Source organism: Cicer arietinum, chromosome 1 (genome assembly GCF_000331145.2).
Source record: "Cicer arietinum cultivar CDC Frontier isolate Library 1 chromosome 1, Cicar.CDCFrontier_v2.0, whole genome shotgun sequence".
Classification (NCBI taxonomy): Eukaryota; Viridiplantae; Streptophyta; class Magnoliopsida; order Fabales; family Fabaceae; genus Cicer; species Cicer arietinum.
This window is the reverse complement of record NC_021160.2, coordinates 9,740,415-9,758,462: the sequence shown is the minus strand read 5'-3', so window position 1 is coordinate 9,758,462 and position 18,048 is coordinate 9,740,415. Positions and strand designations below refer to the sequence as shown.

The 18,048-nt window shown below is 31.7% G+C and overlaps 1 protein-coding gene and 1 long non-coding RNA gene across 2 annotated transcripts; one reads left to right on the top strand and one right to left on the bottom strand.

The window, feature by feature from the left end:
• The first annotated feature begins 361 nt into the window (after positions 1-361).
• On the top strand, positions 362-2,086 carry LOC113785170 (uncharacterized). Its single transcript, XR_003471307.2, has 2 exons — positions 362-596; positions 956-2,086. It is a non-coding gene; the product is annotated as an uncharacterized lncRNA (long non-coding RNA).
• A 7,036-nt stretch (positions 2,087-9,122) lies between these two features.
• On the bottom strand, positions 9,123-16,165 carry LOC101491486 (vesicle-associated membrane protein 724). The gene is made up of 5 exons (XM_004487804.4): positions 15,867-16,165; positions 10,970-11,111; positions 10,758-10,878; positions 9,774-9,836; positions 9,123-9,696 (listed from the first exon to the last, which is right to left on the bottom strand). Exons 1-5 carry the CDS (start codon positions 16,054-16,056, stop codon positions 9,547-9,549), a joined length of 666 nt encoding a protein of 221 aa, XP_004487861.1. The 5' UTR covers positions 16,057-16,165; the 3' UTR covers positions 9,123-9,546.
• Between the last annotated feature and the right edge of the window lie 1,883 nt (positions 16,166-18,048).

Here is an 18,048-nt window from a genome sequence, read left to right as displayed (position 1 = left end):
AAAGGCAGGTTTTTGTGGCTGCAAAGGCCCTCACAAATGCAGCCTTTTGTGGCTGCAGAGGTCATCACAAATGACAACGTGTTTTACAAACTTTGTGGCTAAAAAAACCCTCACAAAAATTTGTGACCAGCTTATTTGTAGCTGTCTAAGGCCGCCACAAATAGCTCCTTTGTGGCTGCTATTTGTCCTTTGTGAGGATTTTTAGCCCTCACAAATTACTTCTTTTCTTGTAGTGCATATTCTGTCGTGAAGGGAAGAATCTTTCTTTGGTATCTACTTTGAAAATCTGCCATACCTGAAAAATATTATTTTCAGATATTACACATATATAGGACCATGCATTATTAATTGGACCAAGCAATGTCTGTCCCTTTTGTTGGAATTGGATCATAAGGATCTTCAACGCCCTATCCAACAAAACCCTTCTCAACCAATTGAAAAAGTCACAAAATTAACTCAAGGATAAGAGTCTTATCTACCACCCCCTACCTTTTTGGAGATAATATGGTTGGTTAATCATATAAGAAATTAAAAGTCAATAAAAGGGTAATTCCATGCATACCTACCTTGCGGTCTCACCAATCATTAACGGAATGGTGCGGTACTTGAAGCCCATTGCATTTTTGAATGGGCTAGGATGCTATTTTTCATTAGAAAATTTTACCCGTACCCCGTTAATTATACTCCTATATTATAAATCTAATGAAATTTTATGTTTGCTCTTAGATAAATATTAAAAAATTATAATATCATTCAATTTTTTCGATAAAGAAGTGATCAAATTTTCTAATTTACTATAAAACTTTTTTTAAATTCACCGGTACAAAAATAACACTATGAAAAACTTTTTCAAACTTTCAATATACAACTTGTTCCGAGAAATTTGAAACCCCCAATTTTTTGATTTTTTTTCTTTCTATTTTTAAAATTTATTTTTTAATTTGTTTATTTTCAGTTGGAAGGCACGCAATACTGATACTTCATCATCTTTGATGGATCCTCTTCTAGCAGGAATTTGACCCACATCATCTCGGAGGAGCGTCGATTTATAGTGGAGGAGGATGGTGAGGGAGAGCAAGGTGAATACTTATGATCGAGAAGCTTGTATAGCTGGAGGCTGATGTTGTTGTGTAGGAGAATCATGTACAAGCGGCATATGTACATAAGGCTATAGAGGAGGAGGAGAAGAACAAGGAGGAGCATGTGGAGGAGCATGCACTGCCAGTGAGGGATGAAGACCATATGCATCAAGAGGAATATGTATAGCGAAAAGATGAGCTTACACAGTAACCTGGAGAATCGTATGATATATTTGTCCTTACACGATATCAGTATCATGTTGATGGTAGAGTATGATTTGGTCAAGTATATTAGTTATTTTGATTTTTAAATTTTTTATGGTGCATTTAAAATATTTAAATTAATTATTATTCTTGTTCTATATTATATTTTATTGTATTTGTATGCAAGAACGATTGATGCTGAAGATAGTTTTCCATGTTAAAAATCTACAACAATTTACTTCGTTAGTACTCCCATGAGATACAGAGGTGTGGATTAGTTTGTTTGGATTAGCCCTACTACAACGGATAGTCTGAAGCTAATCGACAACAACCACATTTTTGCATTTGTGGAGATATGATACTCTAAGACTTTGTCATTTGGTGAAATGACAATTACTTTAGATGATGTTGTCAATCTACTAGACATTCACATTAAGGGTGAGTTCTACAGTCCACCAGCCGACCTAGATAAAGTTATAAATCTTGTTATTAATTTTTGGATTGATTGAAAGAGGTCTTCAAAAGACAATGTTTTGCAAAGAGATTTGATTGTGATGACCAGACATACTTGTTGAATTTGGTAGGGAGTATTATTTTCGTAGTTAAAAATCATATATTAGTTGATGTGAAGTACCTTTCGCTATTCACATATTTTGAAGGTACCAATAGGTACGCCTGGATCCTATTGCACTCATAGTGCTTTATGATTACCTCTTAGATGACATTTGTTACAGTACAAAGAAATTGAGGTGAATATATGTCTCTAATGCAAGTATTATTTTATAAAACAAGTTTATGATTTATATTTATTAATTTTTATGATTATTATTTATTAATTTTTTATGATTATCATTATCATTATTTTTTTTATTTGTAACAGTATTGGATTTACGAATATTTTTCAAATATTTTTAAAAGATAAGATTTAGATGCCGACATGGAGTGTATTACCATAATGAATTTATAGAGTTATAAATAAGGGAAACACCAAATTCCTTCGACGATATCATGATATACATTGGTCATCTTCGACTGTACAGTACAATAATGACATATTTGTCAGAGAGGTATTTGAGATAGTTTGTCTTATTCGACATATTCCATCATTGCCACCTCTAGTTCTTGATAGATAATGTAATACAGATGTGAGGTGGATGACATATTTGAGCTCTATCATTGAATTGTATCATAGGATACATCCAACTACATATCCATCCCAGTCCTAGAATGGATATTTGGAGTGAGGGTATCTATCCACATATAGTGCGGTCAGATGGTGTACCTCGTGTTTCAAGTTTTGATGCCGCGGCCATCACTGTAGAATCTTTTGGTTCACAACCTTCTACCCTCAACGGGTGGATGATCTTATGCAGCAGGGGCCGGAAGTACATGGATCGACCTAGGTGATGATATATATAGTTATTTTTATATAGCTTTACATTTAGCGAACGATGAGACTAGTTAGTAATTTTTAATGTTGTTTGTGATGAACATCATTGTTGTTATTTATATTTAGAGTTTGAACTTATTATTATTGGTAGCTTGTTAATATCTAGTATTATTATTGAAGGATAATTAAAGATATAACAAGCATATAATAAGACATAACAAGTGATTTTATAAAGTTTTAAATTATTGTAGTTCATTCAAAATATTTTAGTGCAATCTTGACCATACAAAATGTGTTGGTACAATCTTAACCATACAAAATTAATTTTTATCTAATGACATGGCATCTACAAGTTCTTTCAGTAAATCACGTGCCATATACCCTAATAAATACATTCAATGTTGTACACATTCTTTATATGTTATTGCCTAAGAAGTTATCTCATAAGTACAAAATTTCTTCCAATCTGGTGCAATGTCTAGCATTGAAAATCTATTTTCCTCATTAACTATAAAATCGCTTGAAATAATAATTAGTGTTATTATTTGAAAAAATAAGTATTACTTAAGAAAACAATAATGTCATTTTGTTTGAACCTAATGATATGTGTTGACAAAATCAACACATATAATATAATCATTTGTTGTTGTTCTTGAATATGAATCCCTCATAGGAAAACAAAAGTCATATATAATCTCTGACAAAACATGACTAAAATAACATTATGTTGTCTCTATCATGTAACTCATATCTGGTATGAACATCCATTTATCTAGGGATTGAATATCCAAATTTATTATCTTTAAAGAATATTGACATCATTAATGTGTCATGGGAACAAAATATCATATTGATTTATATGAGAAGCAATCCTCTAGTCCCAACTATGACGGACCAAAGACCAAGACTCCTCATCATGTCCAAGCAATAGTGCAATAGCCTGATAGATATAATTTCCATTAACTATCATATTAATTATGTCATCGATGTATGGTTGAATAACATCATGAAATCGTCTCAAGAACAAATGTATTGAGGATTGAAATGGTTTTATCATTGAGGTTTGAGATGGTTGTTTCATCGAGTACTGAGAGGGTTGTTTCTTTGATGACTAATCTCTTCTTTGATGATTGAGATGGTTGAGAATCAGGATGCTTTGCATTAATATGTTCAAAGTAAGAAAGGTCTCGATACACATCATAAACTTTCAGCTCCTCACACGTAGTCTTATTCACTCGTTCTTTGGTTTTAAATTTTTCAAGTGGTCGAAACGTTGAATTTGTAGTTGGAGAAACAAGTTAACACATCTTACTCTTCAACACTATTTTTCCTATAACGTCGTTTGATCAAAAGTGTTTCTACAATGAGTCCATCTCATTAGACGTATCCAATTATAATCCATCTTCTGAATCCTGGATGAGCTCACACCTCATGTTTAAATCTATGCTAAAATGGATTTTTGTATTTATGCTATTTATCATAGAAACTTTTATAAAACACGTCTCTGGTTTTTTTAACTTGCAATCTTATCATGTTGTTCATAGCCTTCCAACATTTACACATGAAGCAATTCAACAACATGAATTTGTAAATTGTCACCATTAAGTATTTCAAAAACATATACTAAAATTACAAACTTGAAGTTATATAGTGATGTGACATACCTGTTAATCGTTGTGTTCTCAAAATGCATCACCTGTTTAGTCCATACTTCAACAAACCTTTGCATGTGAAGAGTCAATCAACTCTCTTTAACATAATCAACAAATACTTGATTATCAACGTATATTTGCTCAAATATGTGCAAATGCATGATGTACTTGTTTTCATCATTGTAATACATAATGTTTTTTCACATATTCAGTATTAATAACTCTTGTATATCTTCTAAGATATATTGCTTGCATTTTGCTCCAATATTTTTATCGATATCAAATCGACAAAACAAATTAACAACTGGTGAAAATACAATATCAACTATTTTCATCAAAACAAGATTTATATCAATCAATTTACATGAGAACATTTATTTTGTGTAACAAACAGTTTTCATAACCTATCTAATGTCCAAAAAAACATTTTCTTCATGCTCACATTCTAAAAAAGTAAATCCAACAATTTCAAGTAATAACATTCGGTATTTATTGATTTTGTAGGTGATGTCCATAATCAACACCATAGGAAACAAGTTCAACAACTTCACTGAATCTGAATGAGCCTAAAAACTATCCCTTAAAACATTTGAGTCTTGTCGCTTTCTATTTCAACACACATTTTTTGTATCTTCAACTAATTTGAATAAATGTTGCATTTATGTCCTAGGACCTCTCACATGCAATTGAATAATACTTGATTGCTTATATATATTTATGAGAGTAACATTTTTCTTGTCACTCTCTTGCAATGACAGTAATACGTACCTTAGTATAACATTATATTTTGTTAAGTCGTGAACATATTTTTTTCTTTTTTATCTAAATGTCCAATAAATGCACGTCCCTCTAAAATATCAAGTAATACATGGTTGTGAACTACACAAATTACTTTAATTGTCCATCATGTTTGTATTTTCCTACTTTATCACAATTTCGTATTAATTTATTCTTCTTTCCTCTCTCTAATCTCTTTATCTGATCTAGTGATGATAATACTCATTTTGTTTTTAATATCAATCCCCTTAGCCCAATTCACAATAGCTTCATCTGTATCAAATATCTAAATTAAATTATAATAATTAATCACAATAATAATTTTTACAATATTAATTATAATTACAATAATGCTATTCACACCCCCCAAATTGCTATTCACATCCCTCAAACTTAAAAAAAAATCAAAGTGCCCAAAATGCCCCTGTCATCAATATTACACATTTAATATCCCATAACTCCCATTCATCACACTCATAACTCACATACCAATACTCAAAATCATTTAATATCCAATAACTCCCATTTTTTATTTTTGTAAATCTGGAGATTTTACGTGAACTCAGTTTACGTACGTTCTGGAGTTACGTGAATTGAGTTCACGTATGTTTTAAAAAACTGAAATTTTGAAACTCTACGCAATCTGAATTCACGTACACTTACGTGAACTCAGATTGCGTATTAAATGGAGTTTGAAATATGAATCCTCATATTGTACGCAATCTGAATTCACGTACCCCTACGTAAACTTAGATTGCGTAATCATTGAATGATGAATAATAAGCCATGTACGTGAACTGAAATTGCGTACGTCAAAAAATTTTGAAAAATTGTTATGTATGTAAACTGCAATTCACGTAAGTTTACGTGAACTCAGTTCACGTATACATACGTTATTTCAATTCACGTAAAGTTTGGATTTTGAAATTTTGTCCACGTACGTGAACTGAGTTTCTGGGTTTTTGAAAACTTTTTTGCGTACGTGAACTGAACGTACGTTTCTGGGTTTAGGGCAACGAAGGTTGTCTTCTTCATCAAAAATGAAAACTACTTTCCTTCAATTTTCAGGCATTGTATTCTTAAATACATAAAACAAAACAACATAACACAATAAAAACAAAGAATGATTATTACTTACTTGATTCACATCAATGATAATAACTTGATGAACTTGGTTGATGATGATTGATGATTAATGATTGATGAAAATGCTTGATGATTGATGATGAATATGAATATGAAGAAGATGAACAACAATGAAAATATGGAATGTAGAATGAAGAAGAAGATGATGATATGAATAAGTAATGTTATGAAGAAGATGAAGGGAAGGGCATTTTAGAGATTTTGATTTTTTTTTTAAGTTTGAGGGGTGTGAATAGCAATTTGGGGGGTGTGAATAGCAATTTGGGGGGGTGTGAATAGCATTATTGTTATAATTATTCATACATAATTAGTGACAAAAATGTTAGTAGTATCTAAGCATGTTTTATCACATAATAGTAGTGGTCTATCTTATTTGTTAAAAATGATATAAACAAGTTAAATAATTTACAAATAATTAGAAAAAAATGATTTGTACCTAAAACCCGTTTCACAAGTTTTCCAATACAAAAAAGTATATTGGATAACTTGTGAAATTTTTTCGATATTTTCTGTTCTAGCCTCTGTACCAAGAAATTTATAAAAAGTTTCATGCTAGTTTATAATGAATTATATATGAATTTTACGATAAGTTTATATACCGAGAAACATAAATTAAATTTTTCGAGTGTCGGAAAATTTGAATTGGTTATCCCAAAAAAAATTAAATGATGAAAAATAAAAAGTGCATTGAATTTGTAAAATAATAAAAATGAAAAAGGATAAAATTGACATTTAAAAAAAATTATGGGTATAAGATAGTAAAAATATACAATTTATCCTTATCAAATGTATAAAACAAATCTCTTAAATTTAAGCAACTCAATAGTACGTTTAGTAAATTTCAATTAAGATTTATTTACATGAGAAGAGATGAGATATGTTTTACAAACGGTGTTTACAAGTGAAAAAAAATCATACTTTATCTTACAAATCAATTTTGTATAGTTGATTTAAAGTCCTTTTGTTTAAAAAAATTATAAAGTAATTTTAATTTTATATTTTTAAAAATAATTTTTATAAAATAATTTTGATTTTATATATTTAAAAATGATTTTTATAACAACTTAAAAATAGTACAATTAATTTAGACTCATTAGTTATCGATTACAAAAATTAATTTTTATATTTAATAATTTAAACATGATAAAAAATTAGATTTTTAAACATGTATCTTTCAAAAAATAATTTTGTATAATTAACTTCTCAAAATAACTTTTCATTTTAGTCATTTTTGAAATTTTACTATTAGAAAAAGTGATAGCAGATAAATGAAATACTTTAAAAATGATATTTTAAAATAACTATTTAAATCAAATTTTAATTCAAATTTTTTTAAAAAAAATAATTAAAAAATTTATTATTAAAAAAATAAAATACTTTAAAAATCTTTTTTTTTTAAATCTTAAAGAAACATACCCTTAATCTCAACCTAACTTCTAAGATCTGATCGGACTTTACTTTTGAATATGTTGTCTTTCAATTTAACTGCACAAGCAATGTAAAAAAAAAAAAACATACATGTCATATACAATAACCCCAAATTCAAGCTCTGCAAACCCTAACAATGGAGTTTCCACATTCCCCTATTAACACATATTCAAACTCGACAAGGTAAGGAGATATATATGTTCAAATGTCAACAAATTGTAATCTCGGGTTTATTGAATATTAGGCTATAACATTGTAAAAATCTTTCGACAATGAATAAGTAGATCTCATGTCTTTTATCTTTAATGTTTGGTCAAAGCCTTCTGTTTATAATTTCTGCTTTTTACAAAATCATTATCAACCCTTTCCATTGAATTCCTGATGTGGATTTATATATCACAGATTATTTTGTTGTTTATATAGTGAGTTTTACATGGACTTATCCATTCAAAAATTAATATGAAGCTCTTTAGTTCGTCAAACTGTATAACCCGTGGTTGAATGGCAATTCATTAGACTATAGAAAAGAGTTATCAATATATTCTCTAATATATTTTTTAAAACACACTTTTTAGTTGACTGAAATTCAAATAAATCTCACTAAATCATGTAGATCCTCCGTACATTTAGTAAAATCCATTTGATTTTCAACCAATTATAAAGTATGTTAAAAAGAGTGTATTAAAAGAATGTTAATGGCATAATCCTTTAGAGCATATACCCGATTCTTAGAATCATAGGCTTGATTTGTAAAATTTGTCCACGTTGATCTAAGTGAGCGTACATACGCATATAGTTTAGTTAGAACTCGTATCACTTGCTCAATCCACCGAAAATACCCTTATTAAATGTTAGTTAGACTATAAATTTTCACAAGACCACTTCAACTTGCAAGTTTAATGGTATTATGGGAAGACCTTTTGGCCTTTATTTCCAAACCCAACTTGTATGTTTTGGATTGGTGGTATTGGATAGAATGAAGTGCATGTTTGATTTGTCATAATCACAATGACAGTAACGTGCCATGATTTTGCCTGTAGCTTGTGGAAAATGTTATATTTTAAAAAGTATATGTTATCTCATTTCATTCCATCCCACTCCTTTCTACCCAATCCCGTACTTTATCAACATTTTTGTAGGCAAATATTACGGTGAATTAATACTTACAAGTTACCTGAAACTTTAAAGAATATCGGAAACACTCCTCGAAACAGTTATGTTGTACTTTATTGATAAGACAATGACTCGATCAATATAAAAATAAAAATAAACGAATTATTCCTCAAAACAAAACTCATCAAATCTATAATCAATAAGTCATTGTCTTAAATGTAAAGAGTGTTGTCGAACACTGTTAGTCTTTTAAATAACTTTTAAACATTGGTCCACGGGTGGACCTAGTCCACCTTAGAATTTGTCGATTTTTGTATGCTAAAAAGTAAAAACTAAGAAAAAAGTACAACTGTACTGATTGTATAGATCAAACAGTCCATCGCAGGATACACTGATAGACCCTTTCCCTCTACTCAACAATTTCCAATAACACATTAATTTATCCACCAGCAACAAGGTAGGAAATTTTTTTTACAATTGTGAAACTGTCCCTGCTGGTTGATTTTCTTCTAAATTGCCCACTTAAAACATCATTTATAAATAAAAACATAACTATAAACCAACAGTATACAAAAAATTTACATAATCGTCCAATCATATTTTCACCATCTTCATTGATGCCGTCACAAAAAATTAGAAGTTATATTATGACATGGTAAAATATGATTAGATGTCAGAGTAAAACTAATGAATACTGTCAATCTGTAGTTATAAAACTCCTATAATAAAAACCTGATTTGTGAAGTTTCAATTAATGCTAATTTGAACAATCAAATCCACCACAAATTGAGAGCCAGATAACCAGGACCAAAAACAATAGAATACCGAGAACAACCAATTTAATTTTCATGTTCTGATACCACATCTTCCGACGAACCTGTGTTCCTTGCTTTCTGAAATCTTGAGCCTGAAAATTAGGAAAAGATATTAGCATTAGAAAGCATAAGTTTCAAAAACAATGTTGTCTAACCTTAGTCGACGTACCTGTGAGCGCAGTGTCTCAGTCTTGTCTGAAAGAATAGTTAAATTTTCTCCTCTATCAATAGCCTGAAAATATAAATGACGAAAATAAAGATGTTTAAGTATATATGTACTGTCGTGTCTAGCACTGAAATAAATGAACCCAGCCTAAATAAAACTTAAAATAAGGCATTTAAGCAGAGCTTCGGTAACACATTAAGACAATGCAAGGAAACAAATTTTATGGTTATACAAAACTTCATAGGTTATAAGTTAGTCACTCAAAGTTTCCAGTGAAATTTTCTTTTGTCAGGAAACAGAGGTGAATAACATATTAGGAGCAAATAGTTTCTCTAACAAGATTTACGACAATAATAGTTAAACGGAGATTGCAAGTCATAATCAACAGAACTGGTAGGGTGAGGAAGGAGCAAGCATAGATGCATAATGTTTGTCCAAGTATGTCTTTAACATTTTCAATTCTTGAAATTTTTTGAAGTTTTGAGAGGGACACAAAATGATACTGAACTTTTAGAGTAGCAATTCTAGTTTTAAAGTAAACAGATAAATAAACTCATAAGAATACAACGGTTGATCATGAAATCCAGCCAATTATGTCTACGTCTACGACAGCATAGTGGACTGGATGATGTAGTTTTCTATTATGCAATAAATTAGCATTACATAATACAAAGCTATGTTTAAATACTAACGTCCAGTTTACAAGTTTATCCCTTAACTGTACCGTGGCAGGCAAAGCCCCCCGCACCCCCAACCCTCCTAGTCGTAATCGAAACAAACGAATGGGCCAAGCCCAAAGAGCAGACGCTCTATACTCAAGTGTCTACCCACTTATCAACAAATGAGTCATACTAAATGCATACTTCATTTTGAGATAGAACACAAAAATGGATTATAAGTTAGTACAAGATGCATAATGACAACTGTGGTAGAAATGACTGAAGATAAGGGGGAAAAAATCCAAATCTTATTCTGAACAAACAGTACCTTGTCTATATTTTCTAACATGATGCTTTTAACTTCTGAAACTTGAGCCTTCACTTTTAATAGCTTTTCAATCTCTTCAGCATGATCAATGATATACTTCATGTGCTCTTTCATAATCGGCCTGCAATTGTGCATCCATATTAATAAACTTACAATACAATTTTTCTATCCAGGAAAGAAATCACCAATAATTTAGAACAAAATGAGTATACCCAAATTCCTTGTTTAGACTTTTGGCAATAGCTGTATCTGCTTTTCCACCACCATATCTTTTCTTAAAGTCAGCTTTGACACGCTCAAGGAATGCGATAGAGATCTGCTTGCTAACAGATTCTTTGGCAACAACACAGTAAGCTGAAATTTATAGAAAGCATCGATGTAAAGCATTGAAACATTATTGTTTAGCAACTTGATGTTTATAATCTAGGCAAAAATAGGCAGCATACAATAGAAGTTAAAAACACTTTCACATTATACAGAATCTGTTCAACTTTTTGTAAGCTTGTGCCAGCTTAGTGTTAGTTGAGCATCAGCCAGTGCCAGTTCTTGAAATCAGTTTGCAAGCTCTAACCCAGTCCGCTAGTTGAGAGCTGGCTGTTAGCTTCTTATGAGCTGGTGGCAGTTAGGCAGTTAGTTAGTTAGCTTTCATTCAGTTTTCTATTAAGCATGTAAAGACTATATAAGTCATTGTACTTTCATTCAATAAACAAGGAATGTAATTTCCATCATAATTCCACCTTAACAATTGGTACAGAGCCTCAACAAGAGGCCTGACCTGAAAATCAAGAATCACAGTTTTTCATTGCACGATTATGGCAAATATGGACAGAAGTAATGGATTGTGCAAGCCTCTATACCCAGATTTGATGGGCATTATGATCACTGGAGTATGCTCATGGAGAATTTTCTTAGATCATAGGAGTATCGGTCTTTGATTGAGACGGGGATCATGGAGCCTGCTGAAGGAGAAGTTGTTATAGCTGCTCAAAGGAAGACGATTGATGAATCAAGGCTTAAAGATTTGAAGGCTAAAAATTACTTGTTTCAAGCTATTGAGAGGCCAACTGTGGAGAGTATTCTGCAGGAAGACACCTCCAAACAGATCTGGATTCTTTGAAACGTAAGTACCAAGGAAATGCACAGGTCAGGCATTGAGGAAAGATTTTGAGACCTTGGAGATGAAATCTGGTGAGTCTGTTACTGACTATTTCTCTCGTGTTATGGCTGTTGCAAACAAGATGCGTATTCATGGTGAAAAGATGTAAGATTTCACCATTGTTGAAAAGATTCTCAGATCTCTACCTGAGAAATTCAATTACATTGTTTGCTCTATTGAAGAGTCTAAGGATACAGATACTCTCTCCCTTTATGAACTTCAGAGTTCTTTGATTGTCCACGAACAAAAATTTCATAAGCCTCGTGGTGAGGAGCAGGCTTTGAAGATTCTGTCTCAAGACAAGGTTGAGTCTGCCAACAAGGGCAGAGGTGGTGCAAGGGGAAGGGGGAGAGGAAGAGCAAACGTGATACAGTTGAATGCTTCAAATGTCACAAACTTGGTCATTTCAAGAATGTCCAGATTGGGATAAAGAAGCAAATTTCGCTGAGTTTAATGAAGAAGAGACCATGTTGCTCATGACTCATGCTGAATTTCAAGAGAGATAAAGATGATGCTTGGTTCTTGGAGTCTGGTTGTTCTAATAACATGAGTGGCAACAAAATGTGGTTTGCCAAGTTGGATGAGACTTTCAATCAAGTGGTGAAACTTGGTAATAACTCAAGAATGCAGGTGGCAGGGAAGGGCAGTGTGAACCTCCCTATGAATGGTGTGCCTTATCTCATCTCAGATGTTTAATTTGTGCCTGATCTCAAGAATAATCTTTTGAGCATTGGACAATTGCAAGAAAGGGTCTGAGTGTAGTATTAAGATCTGGAAGTTGCAGATATATCACCAAGAAAATGGGTTAATCCTGGAAACAAGTATGGCCTCCAATAAAATGTTCAAATTGCCTGCACAAACTGTTTCTCAATCTAGTGATGTCTGTTTCCAAACTACAAGTGAAGACTTTTCATACCTGTGGCATTGCAGATATGGACACTTAAGCCTTGAAGGTCCTACAGAATAAAGACATGGTAAAAGGACTTCCAAATCTGTCTAATTCAATCAGTGTGTGGAGAATGTATGAAGGGAAAGCAGCAAAGGGATCCAAAGCAAAGCCAGTGGAGAGCTAAGGAGAAGTTAGCTCTAATTCATGCTGATATTTGTGGGCCTATCACACCTTCTTCAAACAGTAACAAAAGGTATTTCTTGTGTCTTATAGATGACTTCACTAGAAAGGCATGGATTTATTTTCCTTATGAAAAATCAGAAGCTTAGTATTATTTTAAATGTTTTAAGAGTATGGTTGAAAATGAGGCTGATTTGAAAGTCAAATGTCTTAGAACTGATAGAGAGGGAGAATTCACTTCAAATGAATTCAATCAGTTTTGTCAAGATTGTGGAATAAGGAGACAGCTTACCACACTGCATATACCCATCAGAAAAACAGGGTAGCAGAGAGGAAGAATAGAATAATCATGAATATGATGGTGAGATCCTTGTTGTGTGGAAAAAGAATTCCAAAGAAGTTTTGGCCAGAAGCTGTCAACTGGACAATCTATGTGCTGAACAGGTCCCCTACTTTGGCTGTGAAGGACAAGACACCAGAAGAGGCTTGGAGTGGTACCAAACCTTCGGTATCACACTTTAACGTGTTTGGATGCATTGGCCATGTTCATGTTCCAGATGTTAAGAGAACAAAACTTGAAAACAAGAGTTGCAAGTATGTACTGTTTGGAGTAAGTGAATTATCAAAGGGGTATAGGATGTTTGATCCTGTTAAACAGAATATTATAATTAGCAGAGATGTAATCTTTGAAAAAGATGAACAATGGAGGTGGGACAACAAGTATAAAGAAGAAATTGCTGTGACTTGGATTGGGGAGAAATAGATCAAGTCATGGATACAAAAGAAGATGACGAAGTAGTGCAGAAGAGACTGAAAATGCACAACAGATGAATAGTAATGAAAGTAGAAGCAGAAGGCCTCCAGACTGGCTTGATGACTATGAAAGTGGTCAAGGTTTTTCAGATGAGGAAGAAGAAGCTAACATGGCAGGAATTGATAATATGCAGACCCAGAAACCTATGAAGTTGCAATGAAAGATGCTAAGTGGAGACAAGCCATGGATGCTGAGATAGCTTCTATTGACAGGAATGGGACATGGGAATTAACTGACTTGCCTAGAGGATCAAAGAAGATAGGTGTCAAATGCATTTACAAGACTAAGCTAAATGAACTTGGACAAGTAGACAAGTACAAAGCAAGGCTGGTTGCAAAAGGATATGCTCAAAAACATGGTACTGATTATACAAAGGTGTTTGCTCTTGTCAGCAGACTAAATACCATAAGAATGATTGTTGCCCTTGCTGCTCAAAAGGGCTGGAACTTATATAACTTGATGTGAAGTCAGCATTTTTATATGGAAATCTGTCAATAAACAAGGAAGATCATTTCCATCATAATTCCACCTTAACAGAATCATACACGAATGGTCAAGATTGTTTTACTTAAATTTTAATTCTCAACTGAGATAAGTATTTGGTTCCTAACTTGTGAACTATTAAGCACAGACACAAACACAAAACTAACACCAACACATAGACTATTAGACATCAGTAATAATCTAAGAAAATAGAAGTGATTCAAGGTAATGTAATCACGTGTGTCAGTGTCACACACTGACACGTGTTGGACACACCTATTCGAAGTGTCGTTGAATCATAGCTTATGAAAGAACCCTTGTATATTTATAGGTTCATATCTTTTAAAAAAATTGAGGAGTTGAAGATGGTTATAATTTATTTGAAAAGGTTTTCTAAACTTTCCCTAATAGTTGTAAACAAAGACCCCTAGTGACCAACAGACCATCCATTTCATTGCAGCCTAAGCTCAGCTCAGAAGCTTCGACGCAATTTCAGTTCACATACGCAAGATTAACCCTTGTTTCTTTTTTTTTTTTGACAGAAGATTAACCCTTGTTTAAAGACTATATGATGTATTAAAATTTAGAAGTGTAAAAGTTAGTATTTGTTAGCATGTAATTAGTTTGTTAATCCTCAATAATCTTTATATTTGGAGCATCATGTATTCATTTTCTGCATCTTTTATCAATCATTTATCAATCAATCGATAAGCTATTTTCAAAGTATGCTCTCTACCTATCCTATGCCTAAAACCTTTACCCCTCTCATCCCTAGATTTCTCACACATGACTATATCTTAACGATTGACAAATTTGATCAGATGTCCCAACAATATCCCTAATTATTGACAGACAAGGGTATAAATTTGCATTAAAATGAGGTGTTCCAAAAAAGAACGTATAACTACAATAAAATAAAAAACCACCAGAACGCAAAACCAAATACTTCTATTTAATTAGTGTGACTCAATTGGTTAAGCCACACTGAGTTTGTCGCCAAGGACCGAAGAGCCTTAAGCTACGACTTAAGCATTCAAGCAGAGATTAGTAATATGAATAGAATCATCTAACAACGGCGGTGGAGCCACTAGTGTACCAAAGACTTCGGTAGAGCCACTGGAGTGCCAAAGACCCTAATTCTGGTTGTTTCCTACAAAAAGGAATACTTCTAGCCGGATTCATCAGCTACATGCACCCCACAAAAAAAATTACCTTAATTGACTAAGAAACCTTAATTAGAATTTAGAACACAGTAAATCAAATTCTATTTCTCTTAACTGTCATTATTTATTTACTTCAATCACCAAAATATGAAAAGAATCCACAAAACCAAACAAAACCCACCAATTAAAATCAATTCAAAAGCCTAACAAAACCCAAAAGATCCAAACTTTATGCAAACTCAAAACCCCCCATCAACAAATCCATTTCAAAACCAGATCCAGCACTTCAAAAAAAAACATGCAATTCAGATTCCATTCCAATTATGTTTCAAACAAAAACAATCCATTCATTCACATCATGCAATGCAAACAACAGCACAAAGATAAAAGAAAGTAACAATAGATCAAACAAGTGTGACATTACCATAACCATCTTCGACTAGAAAATTGAAGGTGTGGTGGTCACAGTTGTAGGTGAACTTGTTATTTGAAGAAGGTAGTTTCTGAAGACACTGAGTTGCAATGGCAGGGAAGTTACCAGTGAACTCGGTGTACTCACCTAACACCATTGTTCCACGAGCTACAAAGCTGTATATGAACGATTCTTGACTCATTGTTCTCTGTAACTGAGTCAACTCGTAACTCAAGAGACAGAAAGAGAAAGCTTAGTCTGGTTGTTTTGCATCTACCACCGCCCAAGTTATTAGCAATTTCTAGACTTTATTATTTTTTGTCTTTCTAAATTTTTTAAAGAAAAAATAAATGATAAATTTAGATTAGTTGGATGTTAAAGTGTATTTGAATAGACTTTAAAAATTCGAAGAGCACTAACCAACAAATTATATATCAATGTGATTCTAACGTTAAAAGAATTTATATCAATTAAATCAATTTTCTTATAAATTTATAATATCAAATTTGATGAGATTTTTCTTTTAATTTGTTTATTTATTTAAACTATTTTATTATTAACTTTTTTATAATTAAGTTTTCAGAAGAATCTACATGCAAATATTAAAGAATTTTATGTTTTAATTTAATATTTTTTCTTTTAATGTTAACATTTATTTAAACTATTTTATTTATAATTTTATTATTTTACATCAAATGAGTGATTTATATTAAATAATTATATAAATTTTAAAACTTATATTATCTGCTGATGAAATAACAAAAATATCATTTTTTTTAGAATTAAATTAAGGAATCGTAGGTTTGTCAAACTTTTTGAAAAAAAAAAAATCTCCTATATAATATTATTTCTTATCCATTTATTTAAAGAACTATAGATTTACTCCTCAAAAAAAGATTTACCAATATATTATATTTATTTTATCATTATTTTCAGTCTAAAAGTTAATTAATTTAGTAATTTATAATGTGGTAAAGTGACTGCAAATTGTGTTTGTCTATTTAATTCTTTTTTAGCTGTCATGATCGATTTGTATGACTGACTTGTGTTTGACTAGTTGTGAAACGAAATCTACAACTACTACATCTACACTACAAATATTTCCTTTCTATAATAATAATGTGTATAAAAAAACGAATTTGATTGGAGTATTAAGATAAGATGCTTATAAAAATGACATAAATAATTGCATTATTAAAGTGAAAGTGAGCGGCAATTGTGGTTGGAGGGTCTGCTTTATCTTTGCTTGTTTCCGTTGTTTTGTTTGGTTCCTTTTTTCTATAATAAAAAAAAACACAAACATATCTAATTATTGCTTGTATGCATGCTTGAAGGGGCATATCTCACTTATTACTTTAGTGTTTTTTTCTTTATAATTTGAAAAAATAAATAAAAGTTGTTTTCATCTATGATTGTATATTGTATCACACCTTATCGTGAGTTATTTCTTTGTTTTTAGGTGAAAAACAAAGAGTGTTAGTATGAGAGGGTCAATATGAGAGGAGTGTTGGTGTAGGTTATTTCTTTTTCATAATATATGTATAAGGAGGGTGGATCAGGAAGACTAGGGTGCATGCATAAGGTTTTGTCCAAAGTTTTTTGTGAATAGATTGAAACAATGATTGGATTGATAATCTCATAATCGTAGTCTATATTTTGATAAAAGTTGTTATGAAATATTAGACGAAATCTTAATAGCAAATGAAATGGTTGATGAGGCTAAGAGAAATAACAAATAATATATTATATTTAAGGTACATTTTCAAAAGGATTATAATTAAGTGAAGTCGGGTTATCTCGATTATTTAGAATGTGTTCATAAATTAACATGTCACTATGACTTTACTTAGTGGGAGTCTGACTAATGAATTTGATTTGAGTTAAGGTTTATGTCAACGGGGTCCTTTTTCTCTTTTTTTTGTTTCGGATAAAGTTTGAAGGTCATAATTTTATGTTTTATGCTTTATACATCACTATCTTGTGGCCAATTTTTTGGTGGTCGGATTGTTAATGAGGATGAATGTATTTTGTCACATTGATATTTTATGGATGACACTTTGATTGTGGGAGAGAATTAAAGAGCAAATAATATAGCGATTAAGACTATTTTTCTCCTTTTTGAGCTGGTAGTTGGTTGGAATGTTAATTTTCATAAAAGTCGTTTGATTGGTGTTAATGTAAATTACTCTTGAAT